Below are 20,746 nucleotides of genomic sequence, written 5' to 3'. Positions count from 1 at the left end.
AAGGGGATGGGGAATAAAAGACAAAAACGGAAAGATGCAAACAAACAACAGAAGAGCCGACTGAGCAAGACAGCAACTTGCGCGTAGTCTATATTTCTCCACTCATCTTTTGTGGGCCTCCATTGTGCCCAACTTGGTGAGCGAGAAAGAGAGATTTGTCGATGCTTCTCTTTCACACTATTACTTTGCACACTTGGTGCACTCATCAATTTCCGGCTCGCTCTCTTTCTCTATCTTTCTCTCCCTCTATCTCTTTTTTTTTTTCCTTTCAACTTTTCTTTGTTGCCTTATTGCCTTTGCATGTCATTCCCTTGTTGACAAACTGAATACATGTATCTAAGTATTGGTAATTTACAAGAAAAGCTTTATTCTCGCCATATCCTACCTTTAGACCTCAACTCCGATCTAATCCGCCCAGCATTTGTTGTCAGGTACATGTCAATCCAATGCAGGTTACATTCGCGGTCCCTTTATTCCTTTATTCTTTAATTTATTGTGAACCAAGACCCGATCACGCCTTCAATTGCTGGCTATAGTTTCTCCCCAATTCCCTATATCCCTATATCCCTATATCCCTCTATCCCATTCTTTGATGCAAATCGAATACGTTCTCTATTACACGCCGTATCAGATATGCACAGTAGTATCATACCATCGCATAATTGTGTTTTCTTATGCTGATCATTTAGTCCATGTCTTCGAGAAGAACGCATGGCTGTATTTGCAAATTCTACGAGTGGTGTTACATCTTTTGATCTTTGATCTTCACTCTTCCTCATCACTTACGTTCCCTCTCCCCTTCCCCCTCGCATTGCCTTTCTTCATCTATCCCTTAAATTTTTTATTTCTCTTCTGGAGTTTTATGTGTACATTCATGTACACCACGCGTCAGAGTCGCGTTGGCTGTATTTACTGCTTGTTTTATTCTTTGCAGTCGCTTTTGATTCTCAATTGTCTAAGAGCAACAAACAAGAAAATGAGAGTCTAATGGTTGTGCACTGATGTTGTTTGAGTACAAAGGCTGCATTTCTTTTTTTTTTTTCCTGCTTCAGGCGTTCGTTGTACCTCGAAACCTCCTTATTCTATTGTTTATTGTTGTGTGTATCTTTTTAATCCAGTATGTGCCGATAACAGCAAGTGTTATCTTGTTGAAGTTGCTTCTGTTATTGTTGCTTGTGGTTGTTATTTATTACTTCAAGTCATTTCAACCACCACATCTTTATCTTTATCTTTTTTTTTTTTTTTTGCCCCCATCTTCATGTGCTCCCAATGCGTCGAGGGTTGTGTACGTGCTTATACACCAAACGAAAGCATTAATCATACACACAACGAGTAAAAAGCCAAAATGGCTAGTGTTGTCACTGTGTCTATTACATTGGATTTTGTCCCCGTCTAAATCCCCCAGCCACCCAGTGCACCTCCTTTCTAATTCGTCACTCAACTCCCTTTTTTACTCCACTTGACTCCACTTTCCTTTTTATTTTTTATTTCGCAACCTCGCAGCTCCACTCCACCGCCTGCCCGACCTCACAATTCTACTTTTTTGCAAATCTTGTTGGCTACTCTTCGTCCTGGCTTCTGCACGTGCACCTCTTCATTGTCCCCACTTGTCTTTTTATATTTAATTGTTTTTGTAGGTTGCTCTTGCTTTCTCTCTTTCTATCTTTTTCTCTGTATACACACATATACAAATACACAAATACGACTTACGATTCCATGCACTTTTGAAAAAGAAGAAGCCTCGCGAAGGCGCGCATTTATTTATTTATTTTTATTGTTTTTGACCATCCCCTTTTCTGCTTTCGATTCTCTCCCTGTCTCCTGTATGTGTCTGTGTGTGCATAGTGCAGGCCTGTGTAGTTGATGGGTGTCATCATCCTATTTTATTATGATGCGGGGGATGTTGTCTTCCGCTTGGTCCACTTTTGTTTTTAACGCCCTGCTGTTTCTTCGCTTTCCTCGCCTGGTCTAGCCTAGTCTAGCCTGGTCACCATGTCTACATTTACTTGCGCCATTTTATTTATGATCGGCAATCTTTCAAAGTACTTCCATCAGATAACTTATACTTTTCCCCACTATCTTCTACCTTATGTATCTAGAGCACGCAAGCGTCCGTGTTGGCGAGTCCTTTTATCTCCTAGTTCTTTGCTGATTATCTGGCCAAGGTCTCGAGTACCTGAACACGCTCTCTTCCCTTATTATAAGGCACTGTTATTCAGTTAGTTGTTCATGGCGGACATCCATACACGGACAGTCGAGCAGCAGTTGCTGCCAGCCAGTCCTTCGGCCCAGATGCATCACTCTCATCAGCTAGGCCAGCTGCAGCGATCCGCATCTGCTGTGTCTGATCAGGACGGAGTATTCTCAAGCTCTATGGATACAGGCTCAAGCCTTGTGCCGGACTGGATTCAGCCTCCCAGTGACTTTAACAATCTGACTTCGCTCGGATTTGACAGTATGTTTCAATTTAGCGGACAGCCAGATCCCTTCCCAATTGACCACACAGAGTTTACATCAAATGACTTTGGCCTCCCATCGGGGATGGCTGGTCCCATCTCCTCAATCTTTGACGCATCTCCGAATAGTATGTTGGTTCCTGGCAATTCACTCGAGAACGGTGTAGCAGGAGGATCCATGGATAGTAGCGGGTTTCATGGGAATGGAAATAGTAGCAATGGGGACAGTAGCATGGCTATTACATTGGGCCATACAGGCAATGGCGGCAGCGGCCATAATTCCTTTATCGGTTCTGATTCAGCAGATACAGCCATGATTGATCAAAATGGTGCTGTGAACCTTGATCTTGCGTTGAAACCGCATTATATGAAGAGCCTCAAAGCATCTGCTGCTGCTGCTGCCGCCGCCGCCATGGAACAACAACAGCACCCATTGCGGTCACAGCATCATCAACAACAACAACAACAGCAATCGCATGCGCATGCACAAGGATTTAATCCTGCGCAGATGGAATTTAGTTCATCCGAGTCAGGGCCAACGCCGTTTTCTTCTGCGCCCTTGTCGTCGTCACAGCAACAGCAGCCTATTATATTTCCGATTCAGCATCATGGAGAAGGGCAGCCCCAGCCACAGCTGCAGTCGCAACAGCAACCATTCGCATTTCAACCTCAACAGTCATTTATTCCTCAACAACAACAGCAACAATCCTCACAGCTTGAAGAGGATGCAATGTCACAGCATGCTCTATTTGGTCAGTCACGCCCTCTGTCTATGAGCGGGTTAACGGCGCAGCAGCAGCCATTAGAGGACATGGTGTTTCAACAACAGCATCAGCTTAGTCACGATATGAAGGGCCATTTCCGACATGCATCCACTCCAAATTTGTCAGAGTTGATAAAACAGGATGATTCGTTACGCATTCAGCGACAGCAGCTGCAGTTTCACCACCAACAAGAGTCGTCCCAAATCTCTCAACAGCAACACCAACAGTCCATGGCTTCAACGAGCATTCATCCTTTCTCGGTTGCGCCGAGCATAAGCAGCAAAATGAGCATAGCACCGACTCGGACAGTGACAAAGCGCCCCAGTGATTTACATGTCGACATTTCAGGCAGGTCCAGTTCATTCCGATTGAGTGGTGATGTTAGGAACGGCGATTTTCGCTTCGGAACTGAAGGCCGTGACCCCAGCGACAGCAGTATTTCTGCTCCACTATCGCCTACAAATGGCTGTGTAACCGCACCATTGACGCCCGCATTCTTTTCGCCCGCATTTGGAGAAGCATTAGGGAGCCCTGGATCGATCTTGTACCAGAATAGCCCATTTATTTTAGGCTCGCAAGATCGCAGCAGAGCTTCCATCCAGACAGACACTTCTATGGGATCCTTCATCGAGATGCATGCGTCAAGTGCTTCTTCTCCATCATCGCTTGGTTCGCTCAGTGAAGTTGGTCATCGCATGTTTAGAGCTTCAGCAGACTCAATGCACCCCCCTGTTGAGACAGTAACCCCCATGGATATTGCATGTAACTTTGACATGTCAGGTGACATGAGCTTTATTGACAAACAGGATATTACATCCTCAACTGTACAAACATCGTCGATATCCACACTTCAACATCGGGACTCGATTTGTCACTCTCCTGATCACATTGACCCACATAGTGTAGAGGTGAACCCCAGCTTCTTTGCTACGGCCTATCAAGAGGAACAAACAACGATCAAGATGGAGACAGCATCAACACCTGAGATTGATCATGATCATGACGTTTCGCGTTCTATCTTTAGTGGCGATGGGCCAATCCTAGATGCGCCTATAACGCCTACCGGAAACAACGTTCTTACAAGTCATAGCCATAGCCATTATAGTCATAGTCATAGTCAGAGTGGCACAACCCAGTTTACCAGGATTCCACGCAAACGTCGTTCTAATGAAGGCGTTTCCCGCTCACCCTCAGCTTCATCGCCTTCCAACAGTAGTAGTCCTCCAAGACCTGCTCGTAGCCGCACTATCTCTTCTTCGTCGTCTTTAGTTGATGAGAAGGAAGAAATAGCGGAATCCCCCAGATTGCCATGCCATGGATCTGCTGCTTCATTAAAGCCCATCATGTTGTCACCAGATCTCAAGCCGCCTTCAAACAAGACTATGAAGTAAGTTTTAATCTGTTACATTCTCTATTTTGCCATTACTTTCCATACCTTGCTCAAAATGCAGCTGTAACTTATTAATCACACGAAATATATTCTTGATAGGACCATCATCAAACGTTTTCTTGCCGCTAAAACTCCAGCTGCAGGGGGTGAAAAGTCAGTATTAATCCTTACATCAAAGGTGGCTCAAAAATCTTATGGAACAGAGAAGCGTTTCCTATGCCCACCACCTACGACCATGCTCCTTGGCGGTAACTGGTGGTCAGTGCCTTCACCAGGTAGTTGCAGTAGTGGTAACCAGTCTTTAGGAGAGACAACCAATCCCATTCCTACACCACCAAAGATGGTCATCTCAATCTGTGGAGAAGCTGGCAGTCAACAAGGAGTGATCGATTGGACGACGACTAAGGATGATTCTGTAACACCGATCGTGACAGGAAAATGTGTCTCGAAACAGTTGTATATCAACGATGCAGATGAGAAGCGTAAAAAAGTCGAAGTCTTAGTCAAGTTCTTGATGGCTGGTGATATCGAGCTAGGTACATTTGCCAGTCGACCTATCAAAGTTATCAGCAAGCCCAGTAAAAAGCGCCAGAGTATCAAGAACATGGAATGTAATTTTTATTTTTTTTATTTTTTTAATTTCTATCCTTTTCGCATTGTATGGCTTGATATATTATTAACATGTCGATGTTTTGTTTAATCTGAATTTAATCTTAGTATGCATCCATCACGGTACCACAATCTCATTATTTAACAGGATTCGGTCTCAGACAGTGTCAACAAAATATCTAGGGGTGTCCACGACGGCCCAGCCCTCAGCGCATGCGCCATGGAACTATGGTAATAATAACCTCAGGGACTGGCCTAGCCTTGATCCACTTCCTGATGCCTCAGTCAACCCTGTAAATACGGATGGAGGCACATGCTTTGTGGCACGGACTGGAAGCTGGGATCCCTTTGTTGTTTGGATAGTGACTCCAGGTCAGACCAGGACGGAAACTCTGCAGGAACACTTTCAGCGTCATCCAGGGTTCCCACCACCACCCGCCATTGCAATCAATTCGCCTCCGGAAAATGGGCCCCAGACGCCTATTCACTATAACCAACCGATTGTTCTGCAATGTCTTTCCACTGGTCTTGTCAGTCCTGTAATGGTGATCCGGAAGGTTGATAAGGGCAGCATGGTTCTGGGGGGAGGTTCTTCTGGCCAATTAGCAGCCGAATATGACCAAGAAGCTATCGGAGATCCAGTCTCGCAACTCCACAAAGTGGCGTTTCAGATCACGGGTCAGTCCACCTCTGCTGAAACATCGCAGTCCAAGCTTCAACAAGGAACATACCTCGCATGTCTGGGAGATGTTGTGGGCATGCAACGGGCGAACGAGGGAAAAAGGTATCTGCCAGATACCAAGGGCTCTGCCAACTGTTCTGCTTTGACAAATGAAGATGATGATGGTAGCAGTAATAGTGGCAACAGTACTACCCAGTCTTCAAGTTCGTTTGCGATGGATATCGTTCCTGAAATTCCAGAGGGCAGTGTCCCAGAGGTACTGATGTCTACCTGGTCAGAGGCAGCAAATAAGGCTATGCGGACGGGTGCATTTGGAAGCGCTGGTGGTGGCAACGAAAAGGCCGTAATCACAACTGCTGATGGACATAAGGTTGAGCGCAAGAGACGCGTATCATCTTCAGTCGTGATCAAGCCAACTGGCGGATCTACTAAAGCGATGGTCAAGTCGAGAAGGAGAGTCAATAGTATGAGTGTGACTCAAGCTGAGGCCCAGCGAATTCGAGCCGGTGCATTGGCGGCCAATAGCCAGTATCATCAGAATCCGATTCAAGTCTATGTCAGTGCTGCAAACTCGGGTGCTGTAGGCTCTACTGGTTCTGCAGCTGGAGCAGAGTTGGGAAAGGATAAGCTTGGTTCAAACAAGGAGACCGGTAAGGTCCTGACCATACAACAGCAGCGACGCCATTCATCTATCTGGACTGAAGATGTCACGGATGCTGCTGTCTGGACCATTGTAGGAACTGGTAAGAGATTTATTTAATTTTTTATGCATATTAGCTACATTCTGCTATTGTGTTTTCCTATCCCTGATGAAGCTGCTCTGACCATCTTCTTTCTGTTCAATAACAAAGATTGCGCCCAGTACAATTTCTGCACACCTGGAGGCAATGAGTCCATGTCACTGCCCCGGTCACCTGTGACGGCGGTTCCTATGGTGCTAGAAATCTGCCTAAATGGCCACCCATTTGGATCACGAGCCTCAGTAGGGCCTATCTACATCAACAGTACTGTAAATACTACAACGAGCTCTGGTAACAACAGTGGTGGAAGCAGTCATCACTCATTCAGTAAAAATCACGGAAACAAAGCTCTTCGGGTGATGGAGTCACATCAGAACAATGGCAATACTTATCAACAAGATGGATCGTTCCATCATCATCAAATTCATCATCACCAACAACATCACCGTAACAGCAATGGAGGCTCAGGGACACCACGTGTCATGACCCTAAAGGGTCATGGATTTTCACGAGATTTGTCTGTTTGGTTTGGAACGATTAAAGCCCCCGTGACCGAATACCAATCACCAGAATCGATGGTAGTCCATATTCCACCAGAGGTGACGCTAAAATCATCATTTTATTTCCGAAAAGATGATGATGATTTGGATGTAAGAGATGATGAAGAAGATGATGAAGGAAAAGGAGAGGATGAAGATCAGGAAGCAATGATGGAAGAGTCTGACAAGCACCTGCGATCGACCAATAACCGGTTCCGACGAAAGCGCGTTAAGGGTAGTCAGAGCGAGTCTGACTGTATTCCAATGTTGCTCGTCCGGACGGATGGTGTGATCTACCGGTCGGGTCATAGCATTGCGCTTGGAGAGCCCAAAGTTAAGGGATGAAAGTGATACGATTGTTTGTGGCAGAATCAGAAAAGAAAAAACGCAGGAACGTTTTTTGATTGAATATTGAAGCAGCATACAAAAAGACCTATACCCCCCATCTTTCCATCATCGCTTGTGCTTTTTACTTTTATTATTTGTGTTTTGCCCTTTTGATTTTTAAGATTTGAGAGACACTTTTATTAAAAAAATCGTATCTTTTTTTTTATGTTATTTATAAATGTTATTTTATTTTATTTTATTTTTGGTATTTGATGAGAGGTACTTTCTTGTGATGTTATGAGTATATCGGGAATACATGAAGTCAAAAATAATAAAAAGAAAACAATCAGAAACTAGAAACAAGAAATAGAAATAGAACGAAGTGAAAGATGGATAAGATACGACTGGTATAGAAAAAAAAAAAAAAAAAAAAAAACTTGTTGAGAAAGTGGATAGTGAAGAAATACAGAGAGGAAACAGTAGATACAAAAATGTCAAGAACACCACCACACGACTATCTTAATAGGGAGTGATAGAGAGGATGTGGTGTGTATGTGTGAATAGATGCGAAAGAAAGGAGGATAGGAAAAAAAAGGGTTCGTATCATTGTTTCAATCGTGCCACTTCTTGTCGCAGTGTCTCAATCTCTTTGTTGAGTTCTTCCTGTTCTGTTTTCATCGATGCAATATAATCCACAGCTTTGATTGAAAGAATAAAAAGTCAAAAATTGATTAGATTAATAAATTAAAAGAGCGGACCTTTTTTTTTTCTTTCATGCAACATCATTCAAAAAAAAAAAAAAAAAAAAAAAAAAGTCGTATGATGAATTCCTCTCTCACCCAACCCCAAACAAAAAAAAAAAATTTTTTCTTGTTTAATACCTTTGCTTAAAATTTCCCATTTGCTTGTCTTCAGACTCCGGTCCACAGGCAACGAATCCCGTAACTCATCAAAGAGCTCCTTCATCTCTTTGCGCCTTTTCCGTTCTGCCAGTTTGTGTGAAATTCTCAATTCGGGTGAACGTGAGTAAGGTGTATCACCCTTATGAGGAGGTGCTAAAGTGGCTCCTGCCGTTCCTGCCGTTCCTGCAATTCCATTGACTCCTCCCTCACCTGCTGAGCCTGGATAGCCTGGATATAAATGCGCTCCTCCTGCTCCTGGTGCTCCGCTCGCTTTACTGTGCGGTTGAGGTTCTGGACCTTGAGATGAGAGGTGCATTCTTTCCATATCACTGTTCATCCTCTGATCATAATCTTGCTGTACCACTGCTGGAATAGATGGAGGATAGCCCGAATGACTGAGATGATGTGACGGGAGAGGTCCGTGCGACAGTGACGAATGATGGGCATCGGCAATGGATGATCTTCTGGAGCCGGCCCCTGATGATAGCAAAGAGGGTCGTCGAGGTTGATGCAATGGATAGTGTGGCCGAGTTGCCATTGATGCTGTACCGGGGCCTCCTGGATGATGATAGGAAGGGTACGGATGATGATGTGGTGGAGGTGGAGGTGGATGTTCCATTGTTCCAGGCATCATCTTGTTACTACTGTTGCTGTTGTTGTTAATGCTATTGTTGTTGTTGTTGTTGTTGTTGTTGTTGTTGTTGTTGTTGTTGTTGTTGTTGTTGTTGTTGTTGTTGTTGTTGTTGTTGTTGTTGTTGTTGTTGTTGTTGACATCACCAGTAGCTGTTGCAGGTGAAGGCTGCAGGCTCAATGCGGGCACAACGCCTCCGGCAATTGACCCTCGTCTAGGTGGGCTGGATGGTGCAGAGTATGAATTTCTTGATGGATAAGGATGGTGATGATGACTGTGATGACTGCTAAGATGATTATGATAATGTGGACCATCTGGGATAGAATCTCGTCGTTTTGATGAATGACTGAGATGATGTTCCATTAAGCTAGGATGGCCACTTCCATTCGTGTTTGGGACAGAGTTGCTGCTATTGGGGGAATGGACCTGTGAGAGCGGTGTTGCAGAAGTTTTCCGCTTGACAGGGCCTACTCCACCCATGTTCATAACACCCATCGGATCAGTACCGTGAGCAATTGAGTGCCTTCGTTGGGGCTCTTGAGCTAACAATTGGCCCAATGGTCCTGCGCTGCTATGGATTGATGGCAATGACTCGCGTCTTCCTGCCAGGGCATGATCTGCTGCAGCAGCGACGAGGGCTGCCTGAGGATGAGGGTGAGAATAATGTTTATGATAAGGTGCGCTACCTTCGGACGGAGATGGAGACGAGGTGCCATTGTAATGACGGCCACCATTCACGGTATCGGGTACATTCCCAGTATTGGGACTGCCATTACTGTTGTAGTAGCTCGAGTTGTCCATACCCGAGACTGTGGAAGTTGTGGAAGCTCTTCTATGAAGATCGGGCCCATTGTTGCTACTATTATATTCTGCTGGATCGACTATTGAGCCTCTACGCGAGCTGCTCATATAGGAATGTAAAGGATGCGAGGGCTCAATTGGAGGTAAGGGTCTGCCTTGGAAGCCCTCTGAAACCGAGGTAGGGGTAGAAGCCGTAGCCAAGGAGGGTAGCGGTGGCGATGGTGTATTGGGTTGTTGTGGCTGTGGCGGTGGCGGTGGTAGTGAGGGATATCCGGAATGGTCATGATGGTATGGTGCACTATTGTGGGTGGGATGAGAAGGAGAGGAATAGTGACGGTCTTGGTAGGAATGATCTTCAGGATGAGAATAGACATGTCCATTGCCATTGCTGTGTCCATGGTCATTGTTGCCATTGATGCTACTGTTGCTACTGTTGTATCCAGGGTAATCATAAGTGCTGCTGCCATGTGAATCTCTTCGAGGGGAGCCCATAGTGTGGTCCATAGCGGAATCTTGGTCCTGTTGCTGGTGCTGTTGGTGGTACTGTTGGTAGTATTGTTGTTGCTGTGAGTGGTGGTACGGAGGGTGGTCAACTGATCCTCTACGAGAAGAAGGTGATGAGGAGATTGAGGAGGGCCTTGTAGTAGTAGTATTAGAGGTGGTGTTAGTCATTGCAGAGGAAGGAGTAGTTAATCGAGCGTCGTCCATTGGACTATCTTCAAAGGATGAAGAGGAGAGTGAATGCGAGTGCGAGTGCACTGGAGCGGTAGCGGTCATGTCGGAAGTAGATTTTAGTTATAGCAGCAATGGTAAAGTGCTGCAACGGCTTTTTCTTTTTAGTCGTATGAAGAAAAGAAGAGGAAAAAAAAAGGGGGGGGAGGGAAGAGGAAGATAGAAGTAAGTGTGCGAGAAGAAGAAGAAGGAGAAAGAGAGAAGAGAGAAGAGAGAGAAGAGAAAAGAAAAGAGAAAGAAAAGAATAGGAAAGAAAAGGGACTGGGCAGGATAGGATAGGCGAGATAGGATAGAAAAGGAAATAGACAGAGAGAGAGAAAAAAAAAAAAAAAAAAAAAGGTTAATGGGATTACAAGAAACAGCGATGGATAGCAGATTAAGGATTGAGAGAGGAAGGAAAGAGAAACAAAGTGAAGGTGAAGGATGAAAAGTGAAAGAAAGTAAAAAAGAAATGAGGATGATCCAAGGAATGTGTGCAATGGGAGAGACAAAAATTCTTTTTAGTCTTTTAATGTTCCATGAAATGCCATGTGCACACACGCACATACAAAATGGCGTATCGGTATGGGGGCATTGACAATTTGATACCTTGTCAACTGTAAACACAATTGAATCATATAAAAAAAAGGTATTCTACTCTAGTACATACTGCATCTGTATGTATTCATGTATACATCTGTACTCTATCAAATACCAAATACACGCACAAATTTTTTTTTTTTTTACCCTTTGTCTGTTCTGTGTCTGTGTCTGTGTCTGTCTCAGAGAAAGTAAGAGGGAGAAGAGAAAGAATGGAGAGAAAGCTAAAGCATTGAGTAATATAATATATACATCTGCATGCAGTAGAGCTTGTCTATAGACCAACCGCTTTTTTCATTTATACCATTTATATATACTATCCAACCAATTCATTTTTTAAACCATTAAACTCATCTCCCTTTTCATACTTCGTATCAACTGCCACATGCCACATCCCACATCCAAACACATGCCGCTCAACTTTTTATTTTTTATTTTATTTTGCTCAGAGAAAATATTATTCAACACAGACACATGTCATCTCATACAAAGTCAATGCTCAATTGTATTTTATATGTCTTTATACCCATCATACTTTCACACTTGCGCACTTGCCTGTTTGCTCTCACTTTGTTTTCCTATCTCTCTCTCTCTTTTTTTTTATACAATCGATCGGTTTGCATCATGTTAAGCAAAACTGCATTGAGAAATGCATAAAAAGTACATATAAAATGGAAATAGAAAATAGAAAAATTAATGTTTAAAGATAAACAAATCAATTCTCTTCATGAAACGTGGCGGGTTTGTCTTCGAAACACGCTCAATTGCGTTTTGAATTTTTTTTTTGGGAAATGAAAAGGATCACACGTAATACGTAATTGCATGTTCAATTATTTAAACTTTTTTTTTTTTTATTTTTTATTTTTTTTCTTTCCTCAAAGCTCATCATTCGTATACAACATTTTTATACAGTACAACATTTATATAAATACAAAATGTACAGCCAGCAAGAGAGTCGTCGTTGTAATAATCATATGGTCTGTGCTGAGTGAAGCATTTCTTTGCTCCTGCTTGCTCTGTTGTCATTTGCAAGCGTGGCTGTGCTAATTACTCTAATAATAATAATAATAACAATAATAATAATAAAATACCATGTGGTTGAAAACATCGCCTTAAATGATGATGCATAGCATAAAGCGAACTATTAACCTTCATCTATATATTTATATTTATCCCAACTCCACTTTTATTTTCTTTTCTCTTCTTTCTTCCCACTACCGCTGATGTTATTTATATTACTGTTCACTATCAACTTTTCCAAGCTCCGTAAAAACAAACTAAATGCTGTTATTTGGTCATAATATCCTATGATCATAACTGCCACTGCCTCATTAGATTTCATCATAATAATCTTCCGCATTGTTCTTTCTTTTTCCTTTTTTACACTAAAGTTAATGTGAAGGATGTGGAAGATGAGAAAGATGAGAAAGAAGGATAATGAAAGCGAAGGGCAGCTGTGTGGAATCAATAATATTCTGCTTCCTACTTCTCAATGTTTGCCATTGCAAAAAGTACGAGCCGTGTCAGTAACTACAGCTTCAGACAAGTAGGTCAAGTTTTTTTTTTTTTTTTTTTTTTTTCTTTTTAACCATAGCATTATATTTTCGAAGGTGAAGAATAAAAACAACCAAATGTAGTGAGTATAGTATGTAAACACTTTACTCATTCCAGTTCCTGACCAACTATTGAGCTTCCCGTTGTTGTTGATTATAAGTCTCTTTTTCGCATTTCATCTTTTTTAGTCCGTCGCGGAAAGGCTAGTCAAACAAATTCAGCGATCCAGGGGGTATAGGATGCAGTTCCTTCGATCATGTCTACGCCCGCACACTTTCGCTCTTACTTGCGAAATGGCCCTCTTCTCTCCAGATCGCGCAATCAAATGTCATTTACCGTTCGTTGACATGTGCTCTTCCATATCTATTTATCTATTTCATTTTTTTTTTTTTTTATATTTATTTATTTATTTTTCGTAGTCAAGTAGTACATGTCAAGGTCAACTAAATATATCCGACACATTTCGTAGCCCTCTTTTCCTATTCTCCCAAGTATTGCTAGGATCGTTTGATTTGCTTCATCTTTGCCATGTGTGACTTCAATTTCTTGTATTTATCATTCTGAAATAATAAACGAAGAATAAAAAACGAATTCAGGTGGAGCGATTAGTAATTTCAAGGAAGATTCAAGCGAGCCTATCTCTCCTTTATTGATCAAAAACCTTTTTTTTTTTTTTTTTTTTTTTTTTTTTTCCTTGAAGAAACACATTTGAATTCAACAGACATTACCTTGCCACCACGAGATTTATCAAATGTGACGGTCGATTCAGGCATGACTGCATATGATCCACGGTCCACCTGCGGTACTCTGACTGCCAAGCTCCTGCTGGGTCCAGGTGCTCTAAAAATGGAAGGCAACATACACAAAATCATATACCACTCCCTCCATTAATAACAATGATTATAATAAAACCATTTCTAGTCAATATCATCCAACATCAAGAACGTATATGAGGGTACTAATAGAGATCATTACTCTGAAGTTGGATTGCTGTAAGCTGCGGGACGTCTGCGCTGCGATGATGATCCTGCATCGTCAACAGCATAACTGATCTTTTTGTCCCTATAATCCTGACTGAGTTTGATAATAGGTCTACTCCATTTGTCTAAATATGTATAAAAGAAATATTTTAAGCATTCATGCAAGATTTTTTTTTTTTTTTTTTTTTTTTCCTAGTCTTGATAAACGTTGTAGCGTACCGACAAGTGCATGGGCCTTGCGCTTGATAGCAGGCGTTACTCGAGAGTCATCAACTTTGGTGTAGAAATATACGACGCGTCCAACTGAGCTGCTAACGAGATGGTCGGTCTGGATTGGCAACTAGAGTTGCCAAAAATTATAGTGTTGAAAGCAGATCAAGTATGTTAAGATTAAGTTCAGAAAGTCTGTCTCTTATAGTTCAATGTCCATTTTGTCCTGAAAACTGTTTAACGTTCTCAAAAGACGCCTTACAATCTCCAAAAGGTCCAGAAAGTCTTGAATGATATCTAAACTAGGGAGTGATGCATCCTGAAGGGGTTCCAGCCATAGCTTCATTGCCTCCAGAATGCCGTTTTCCAAGAAAATGTTGTGCATATGTGATCTATATAGATACATAGACATAGACAGTTCAATAAGAACAAGCTCATATGTTTTCAGAGCAAATATCAGTCTTTTTTTTTTTTTTTTTTTTTTTTTTTTCTTATCGTCATTAACCTACTTGTTCAACTGCTTTTTTACAGTAGGCAGCATTCTAACTTTTGCAAGTGCTGACTGATGCTTTAGCTTGGAATCAATGTCTGAAAATGCAGCCTCCCGCATCTTGGCAACAAATCGTGATGCACTTTCATCCAGATCCTTGTCCTATTTATTGCCCACCAAGAAAAAAAATAAAAAATAAAAATAATCGGGAATAAATAACTTTCCAGGTCAGAATACTTGAAAAAACTAAAAACCACTTTATCGCTCCTTATAATGGTCATATGCTGTGCTCGATTTATGCACTGTGTGTAAACGATACAATCAAGACTCACAAGTTCCTCATCGTCTTTGGCGCGCCTTCTGGATGACGTTTTCCCACTTTTCATTGCCAAATCAAAATCCTTTTCCAATTTCATTAAGGCTTGTTGTCTAGGATCCAAGGGTAGATCCGCACCGTCTTCTGGAAGATCCTTATTCTCTGAGGGTTTTGGCTTCTTAGCGATCCTTTATGAATATATTCAATCATAGATAGACGATTGAATGAGTTAAAAAATGATCACTTTTGTCCAATCTGATTCAATTCGAATGACTAGTCAAATATATTCATACTTTTTCTTCTTGGCCTCTGGCGCTGGAGACCCATTGCCGTCTGCATTCCTTTTTTTGAAACTGGGCAATGGAGTGCCTTCTTCCTCTGGTTCTTCTTCTATTAGAGGCTCTTCCTGTGTACTATTAGTTGCATCATTCTGTTTTTCTCCCTGATTGTCCTCTGTGTGATCTGGTTTTAAAAATAATAAAAAAGAATTAGACTCAATCTGATCATTGGTTGCTTCGTCAAATGACGACATCACCGAGAATGTCTCGCTCATTTACCTTGGTGGTTACGATCGCCATTCAAACTGTGATCGTCATCTTCGTCATAGTCATCGTCCCCAAAGGTATCGCGCAGAATGCGTTTCTGGTTAAGAAATCAAACAGTTTTATTATACAAGCATTAGGTTTTTTTTTCTTCTTTATACTCCTGCCAATAAAGGCATATCCGGTGCTATCGGTGTTAATGTAGGCGTTGACAGAGTATATTTAGTACCTTGTCTGAAGACATGGGAGTGTATGAGATGAGTCGAGGGATGATGCAAAAGAAAAATTAAAGTCTTTCTGAACGTTAAATCCTACTCCCTCGAATTTAAATCCAAGGATACCACTGATTGCTTGTAAGGCACACTCACCACTTCACACCATTTTACCACATCGATATTCATACTTCGCCCACCACATACCTTGCCACCAAAAGGGTCTCTCTCTTTTCTTGTAACCTACAAGACAAACAGACACGCACACCACACACGCAAATAAAAGTAAAGCAAAGAGTAAAAAACAGGATAGCTCCATCACCCTGTCTTGTCCGGCATCATTGTTCACATTTCGTTATGGCGCCTGCAAACCGAGCATGGATTCGGAGCAAGATGGCAGCTATCAGAAAGGCATCAGGCATCATCTTCTCTGAAGAGATTTTCCTGTCAATGTTAATTTGTCTTATTGCCAAGAACAAGCATCTGGTACTTCATACTGTTCCTGAGACTGTACCTGAACTCAAGGCTATTGTTGAGCAGGTAACGATAGTCTTACCCTTTTTTTTTTTTTTTTTTTTTTTTTTTTAAGTAAAAAAAAATATATATATAAATATAACATGTCCTCATTTTCGTTTCGGATTAACCAATCGAACTGAAAGCAGCAGAAGCCAATTGACTTTTTGTTATATTTTTCTTGAAGCATTCAGCAGTCGTCTTTGGATTGACTACTGCTACAATAGTTTGTCACGCACAGCAAACAAGGTCGGACATCATTGGGGCCATCACAGGACGGCATGCTGATATCAGTTCCTCAACACCAGGGCAACATTCATCCCATGGTAATGGAGGCGGTGGCGGCAGCGGCGCTGTCGGGAATGGAAGTTACATCGGTCAGCATCCTCATCATCATCACTATCAAAACAACAGCAGCGTCTACAGTCATCCACATACGCCTTCAGGACAGTACTATCAATACTCTAACCCTATGGATGAGTATGTGCAACGGAATGCAAAGCTACGATTTGAAAAGTCACGTAGATCTGTTGCTACCAACTACTCCGAAGCATCTGACTACAGCTTCCGACCACATGCAGAAAAAAATGGTGCGCCTTCCATTGCCTCATTTAGGACTGCGAGTGAAAGAGATCCAGATGGAGGGTCAATCCGAAGAGGGGGGCACCATTTACGTAATGACTCTGGTGACTATTCCCGTGGCGGCGGCGACGACTCAAGCATGACTTTACGGCGGGTAGGTCGGATCAAATATTGTCTGTCGCTGCTATTCTTATCACTATTAGTCTCATAACAAGGGATGTCGGATTTCCTTTTCAACAACAGTACTCATTTTTAACTCTTTTGCAGTCCGAGTCTAGATCAAAGCATACAGGCGATGCAATGGCGGATCATATTATCCACAGCCGTTCACGCAAGTCAACTATGGTTCACAATAATCCGGATTTTGATGGAAGCATTACTCATCACAACAGTATCAACAGTAAACGGATACAATCTCAGCAGTCACAGGCAGGAATGAGCTTTTTACATCCAGGAGTTGGGACGCCCATCCATTCTGCTTCTGGGCAAACCCCTGTGACACCTGTCGATTTTACGTTTCCTCGACGACGACATGAGAGTGTATCGAATTCTGGGATTTATAGCTATAGCGGTAATTATGGCTATGGTTATAGTTTTGGCGGTGGTCCTGGAGGAGAGACATCAGGGGCCACTTATATTGGGAGAAGGATCGCTCAGGCTATTATTTTAGAGGGATTGGAAAATGCCAGCCAAGAAGTTTATGCTATTCTGCTAGAGGTAAAAAAAAAAAAAAAAAAAAAAAAAGAAAAGACATTAGATTGCTGTTGTCAATTCGTTCGTCTGAACTGAACTGAGTTTGTCTTGATTTGAAACTATCCATAGATGATCAACAACAAGGAGATCAATGATAAGAACCGATATATGCTTCCAGACCTTCTCATCGTTGCAATCTTTAACTCACCTAATATTCCAGATAATATACCCAAGCAACTGGTAACTGGAAATCTTAATGTCATTAGGGAGAAGGGAAAAAGCTTATACAGCCTATATCAATCGAAATACTAATTATCTTCTCCTTTTAACTTTATTTATTTATCTGTAAATCTAGCTCGATTATTTTGCGATCAATGGAGCCTATCAATCTACAACACCTCAATCACGGATACAGCCTGTACCTGCCAGAAAACATGCATTATTCCGAAGAACGGTAATGTCATTGTCCTAAAAAAGATACGATTTTATTTTCTGGATGTTGGGCAAGAACCTTCAGAGTTAGCAGATAGTGTATTCATTGTATATTGTATGGTTTTTTTTCTTTTCTTTTTTTTTTTTTTTTTTTTTCTTTGTAGGAATGGGACGAACTCTCAAAGCGAATGAAGATGGTGGTAATATCGAACGATATGATGAGGTATATACGAGATGTTATCGTGGGCGTCAGGACACACGAAGCAGTCCATGGAGGCTTGACAGCGCGAGCAGCTTTGGATCTTGAGGCCATTTTGAGGTGTGTAATACCTTTTTTTTTTTTTTTTTTTTTTTTTTTTCAAGAAAATATTCTTTAATATATTAAATGCCCTTTTTTTTTTTTTTTTTTTTTTTTTTTTTTGGTAGAACATTGGCTGCAATCTTCCAGTCCACCTTTGTGACACCAGATCTGGTTACGATTGCAGCGGACAAGGTCTTTTCTCACAGACTGGAGCTCAAATCGACTAGGCGACGGAAGATGTTTGCTTCAGCGATATGTGACCCAACACCTGTGACCACGTCCCCATCGTCGCCGATATCCGCAGAGCCATCTACAACATTAACCACAAAATTAGCGAAAACAACGATAAAAGATGGTAAACTCCCTGCAAAAGGATATGGTAGTCAATTGAATGGACAACAGCGACGGCGGCAGCGACAAAGGAAGCATAATCGTAGTAATGCTAGTCGGGCTCAGAAAGACAAGGGAAGTAGTGGGGATTCTACTCAGAGTAGTGATGGCGGAGCGTCGTTCGTGGTGATGTCTGATTCAGACGACCGATCATTCAGTGGCAGCGTAGTTGTTTTTAGCGACTCTGAGGAGGAAGAAGATGAGGAAGATGAACTCTCCAGTAGTGATACTAGTGAAGAAGAAATCGGTCGCGGCCCTGGTATTCACCGGGAAAAGCAGCCGAAGAGTGAAAGCTTGGATCATGATTACAGGCATCGCCATGCGGGAGCACAGTTGAGGGCAAGAGTCCCTGGCACTGATCCTATGGACGAAAGGACTGCAAGCGATGTAGTGCGAGATGTACTTAGAGCTGTGTATCCGCCGATCTGATCCATCCTCTGTAGATCACAACTAGATATAGCACGTGATCTCACCACAATACACAATGCCACAATAGAATATCAGTGTACAAGTTCTCCCTTCTCTCACTCTCCTTACACCCTTCTTAAAAAACACATTTCGCCCATCAATCATGTCAACCTCCCCTCTGAAGACGCCTCTTGGCTTCAATCCCATCTCTTCTGTACCTATTGCACCCTCTACACCTTCAGTTGAGTCTGCACCTTCAGTTGAGTCTGCACCTTCGGGTTTGTTGGGACAGGCCAAGGCCGCATGGGCTAAAGTCAACAAGTTCCGCGATGACTTAAACTTGCCAAACCCTGGCACGTATGAGGGTGTCAACCGTGAAGTCAAACGTAAGACGACATATTAAAACAGATAAAGAAACAAGCAGAAAAAAAAGGAAAAAAAAAAAAAAAAAAAAAAAATAGCCGGAAGATGCAGGAAACTTAAAGAAGAGTAGATCAGAATAACTTTTTTTGTCTTAGTGGATTGCGATGAGCAGAGAAAAAAACAAAAAGATCAAGACTGGCTGAATCTTTCAAATTTGATCATTCAAAAACATCGGTACGATTCTCTTTACTGATCAGCTTTTTTTTTTTTTTTTTTTTTTTTTTTGTGGTTTGCGTGAATTAGAGACCTTCTTGACCAACCATGTTTTTGATGGAGCTCGTTGCGATATCACCAAGGTATTGACCCCCAACTTCCAGGTTACACATTCATTCGCGATGGGATCGGTCGCTGCCCCGTCCACTTATAACTTTGGTACTATCTTTATCGGTCAAGAGGTAAAAAAAAAATGTCCTATCTAGCTCACAAAAACTAGCAAAATCCCGTAATAGCGAAAATAATGCTGATGTAGGAAATAGAAAATTAATCAAAGATTTAACTTTTTTTGTTTAAAAAAAAAAAAATGCGTGGATTTAATATAGTCTTTCCTTTCGGGTAACTTGGATACTGATGGCAATGTACAGGCAAGAGCCAACTATGCATGGAGCAACCGTAATATCTCTAAGGTCCAAGCGCAGGTATATAACAAAAAAAAAAAAAAAAAAAGCTGTGATTTGTGATTGATGAATGAGGTCATTCAGCAGTCAAAGACTCAGCTAGAATCTCTAATTAATTTTTAATTTTTTTTTTTTTTTTTTTTTTTTTTTGTTTATCAGCTGTCGACGACTCCAGGACACTCAATGTTGCAGATGGAACAGGATTACAATGGCAAAGATTTCAATGTAAACCTTAAAGGCGTGAACCCGTCACCTGTAGAAGGCACTGGTATTTTTATTGGATCTTATTTACAATCTGTGACTCAACACTTGTCTTTGGGAGCAGAAGCAGTGTATCAACGTCCTACACCTGGTCAGGAGGAAACGATTTGGTCCTATGTGGCCAAATATACAGGCAAGGATTATGTTGCTACTGCACAGTATCAAGGATTCGGAGCATTCTCTGCAGCGTATTACTTGCGTTACTCTGAAAAGGTTGATTTCGGTACAGAGTTTCAGATGATGACTGCGGGTGGACGTCGGGAAGCCGTTGCGACAGTCGGAGGCAAATTTGAATTTAGACGGTCAACATTCCGTGGACAAGTCGATACGACAGGCAAGGTCTCCGCAGTATTGGAGGAAAAGATCGTCCCCGGATTCTCATTCCTGATCAGTGGAGAGATGGATCATGGCAAGGGTCAGAGTCGTTTCGGTGTTGGTATGATGTGGGAGGTTTAAAAAAAAAAAAAAAAAAAAAAAAAATAGCAACTATAATAAAAAAAGACAAGACAGAGTGGGATAGGACAGGATAGGACAGGTCAGGACGTAGGGCAAGAAAAGAAGATAGAAATGATACATATGCGAGGGGATGGAGAGAAATGGAAATTTTTGATGGAGAGGTCGTCGTTATTTTGTCATATAAAATGTATATCTATTTTCCAATGTCTCCACATTT

The 20,746-nt window shown here is 41.9% G+C and overlaps 6 protein-coding genes across 6 annotated transcripts; 4 read left to right on the top strand and 2 right to left on the bottom strand.

The window, feature by feature from the left end:
* Positions 1-407: 407 nt before the first annotated feature.
* BCR41DRAFT_67105 (hypothetical protein) lies at positions 408-1,283 on the top strand. The gene is made up of 2 exons (XM_022030973.1): positions 408-1,117; positions 1,280-1,283. The coding sequence occupies exon 1, from the start codon at positions 593-595 to the stop codon at positions 986-988; it is 396 nt and encodes a 131-aa protein (XP_021885805.1). The 5' UTR covers positions 408-592; the 3' UTR covers positions 989-1,117; positions 1,280-1,283.
* A 946-nt stretch (positions 1,284-2,229) lies between these two features.
* BCR41DRAFT_391587 (hypothetical protein) lies at positions 2,230-7,525 on the top strand (the record flags this gene model as incomplete). Its single annotated transcript, XM_022028373.1, has 4 exons — positions 2,230-4,607; positions 4,710-5,221; positions 5,328-6,644; positions 6,753-7,525. The coding sequence occupies 4 exons, from the start codon at positions 2,230-2,232 to the stop codon at positions 7,523-7,525; spliced, it is 4,980 nt and encodes a 1,659-aa protein (XP_021885804.1).
* Positions 7,526-8,383: 858 nt separating this feature from the next.
* BCR41DRAFT_291161 (bHLH transcription factor-like protein) lies at positions 8,384-8,557 on the bottom strand (the record flags this gene model as incomplete). The annotated part of the gene is made up of 1 exon (XM_022020350.1): positions 8,384-8,557. A coding segment is annotated over one exon (174 nt), but the record flags the coding sequence as incomplete, so codon positions are not given.
* Positions 8,558-13,117: 4,560 nt separating this feature from the next.
* On the bottom strand, positions 13,118-15,528 carry BCR41DRAFT_344669 (hypothetical protein). Its single transcript, XM_022022565.1, has 10 exons — positions 15,474-15,528; positions 15,260-15,344; positions 14,996-15,164; positions 14,719-14,890; positions 14,406-14,548; positions 14,159-14,288; positions 13,906-14,026; positions 13,682-13,811; positions 13,435-13,546; positions 13,118-13,266 (listed from the first exon to the last, which is right to left on the bottom strand). The coding sequence occupies exons 1-10, from the start codon at positions 15,486-15,488 to the stop codon at positions 13,204-13,206; spliced, it is 1,140 nt and encodes a 379-aa protein (XP_021885802.1). The 5' UTR covers positions 15,489-15,528; the 3' UTR covers positions 13,118-13,203.
* A 285-nt stretch (positions 15,529-15,813) lies between these two features.
* On the top strand, positions 15,814-18,796 carry BCR41DRAFT_391584 (hypothetical protein; the record flags this gene model as incomplete). Its single annotated transcript, XM_022028372.1, has 7 exons — positions 15,814-15,996; positions 16,157-16,705; positions 16,819-17,268; positions 17,374-17,484; positions 17,600-17,698; positions 17,841-17,995; positions 18,103-18,796. The coding sequence occupies 7 exons, from the start codon at positions 15,814-15,816 to the stop codon at positions 18,794-18,796; spliced, it is 2,241 nt and encodes a 746-aa protein (XP_021885801.1).
* Positions 18,797-18,938: 142 nt separating this feature from the next.
* On the top strand, positions 18,939-20,529 carry BCR41DRAFT_391583 (eukaryotic porin/Tom40; the record flags this gene model as incomplete). Its single annotated transcript, XM_022028371.1, has 4 exons — positions 18,939-19,161; positions 19,442-19,593; positions 19,738-19,833; positions 19,972-20,529. 4 exons carry the CDS (start codon positions 18,939-18,941, stop codon positions 20,527-20,529), a joined length of 1,029 nt encoding a protein of 342 aa, XP_021885800.1.
* Between the last annotated feature and the right edge of the window lie 217 nt (positions 20,530-20,746).

This window comes from Lobosporangium transversale (assembly GCF_002105155.1).
Source record: "Lobosporangium transversale strain NRRL 3116 chromosome Unknown BCR41scaffold_2, whole genome shotgun sequence".
In the NCBI taxonomy this organism is placed as follows: domain Eukaryota; kingdom Fungi; phylum Mortierellomycota; class Mortierellomycetes; order Mortierellales; family Mortierellaceae; genus Lobosporangium; species Lobosporangium transversale.
Note: the sequence above shows the minus strand (reverse complement) of the source record. Positions and strands in the feature narration are given on the sequence as shown.

Bases quoted from the DNA above. Each gene is read 5' to 3' on its own strand.
- BCR41DRAFT_67105 (XM_022030973.1), top strand. From the start codon at position 593: ATGCAAATCGAATACGTTCTCTATTACACGCCGTATCAGATATGCACA.
- BCR41DRAFT_344669 (XM_022022565.1), bottom strand. The intron at 13,812-13,905 runs GTACGCTACAAC...ATACATATTTAG, and splicing joins CAAGGCCCATGCACTTGTCG to ACAAATGGAGTAGACCTATT. The intron at 13,267-13,434 runs GTAATGTCTGTT...TTATTATTTCAG, and splicing joins ATAAATCTCGTGGTGGCAAG to AATGATAAATACAAGAAATT.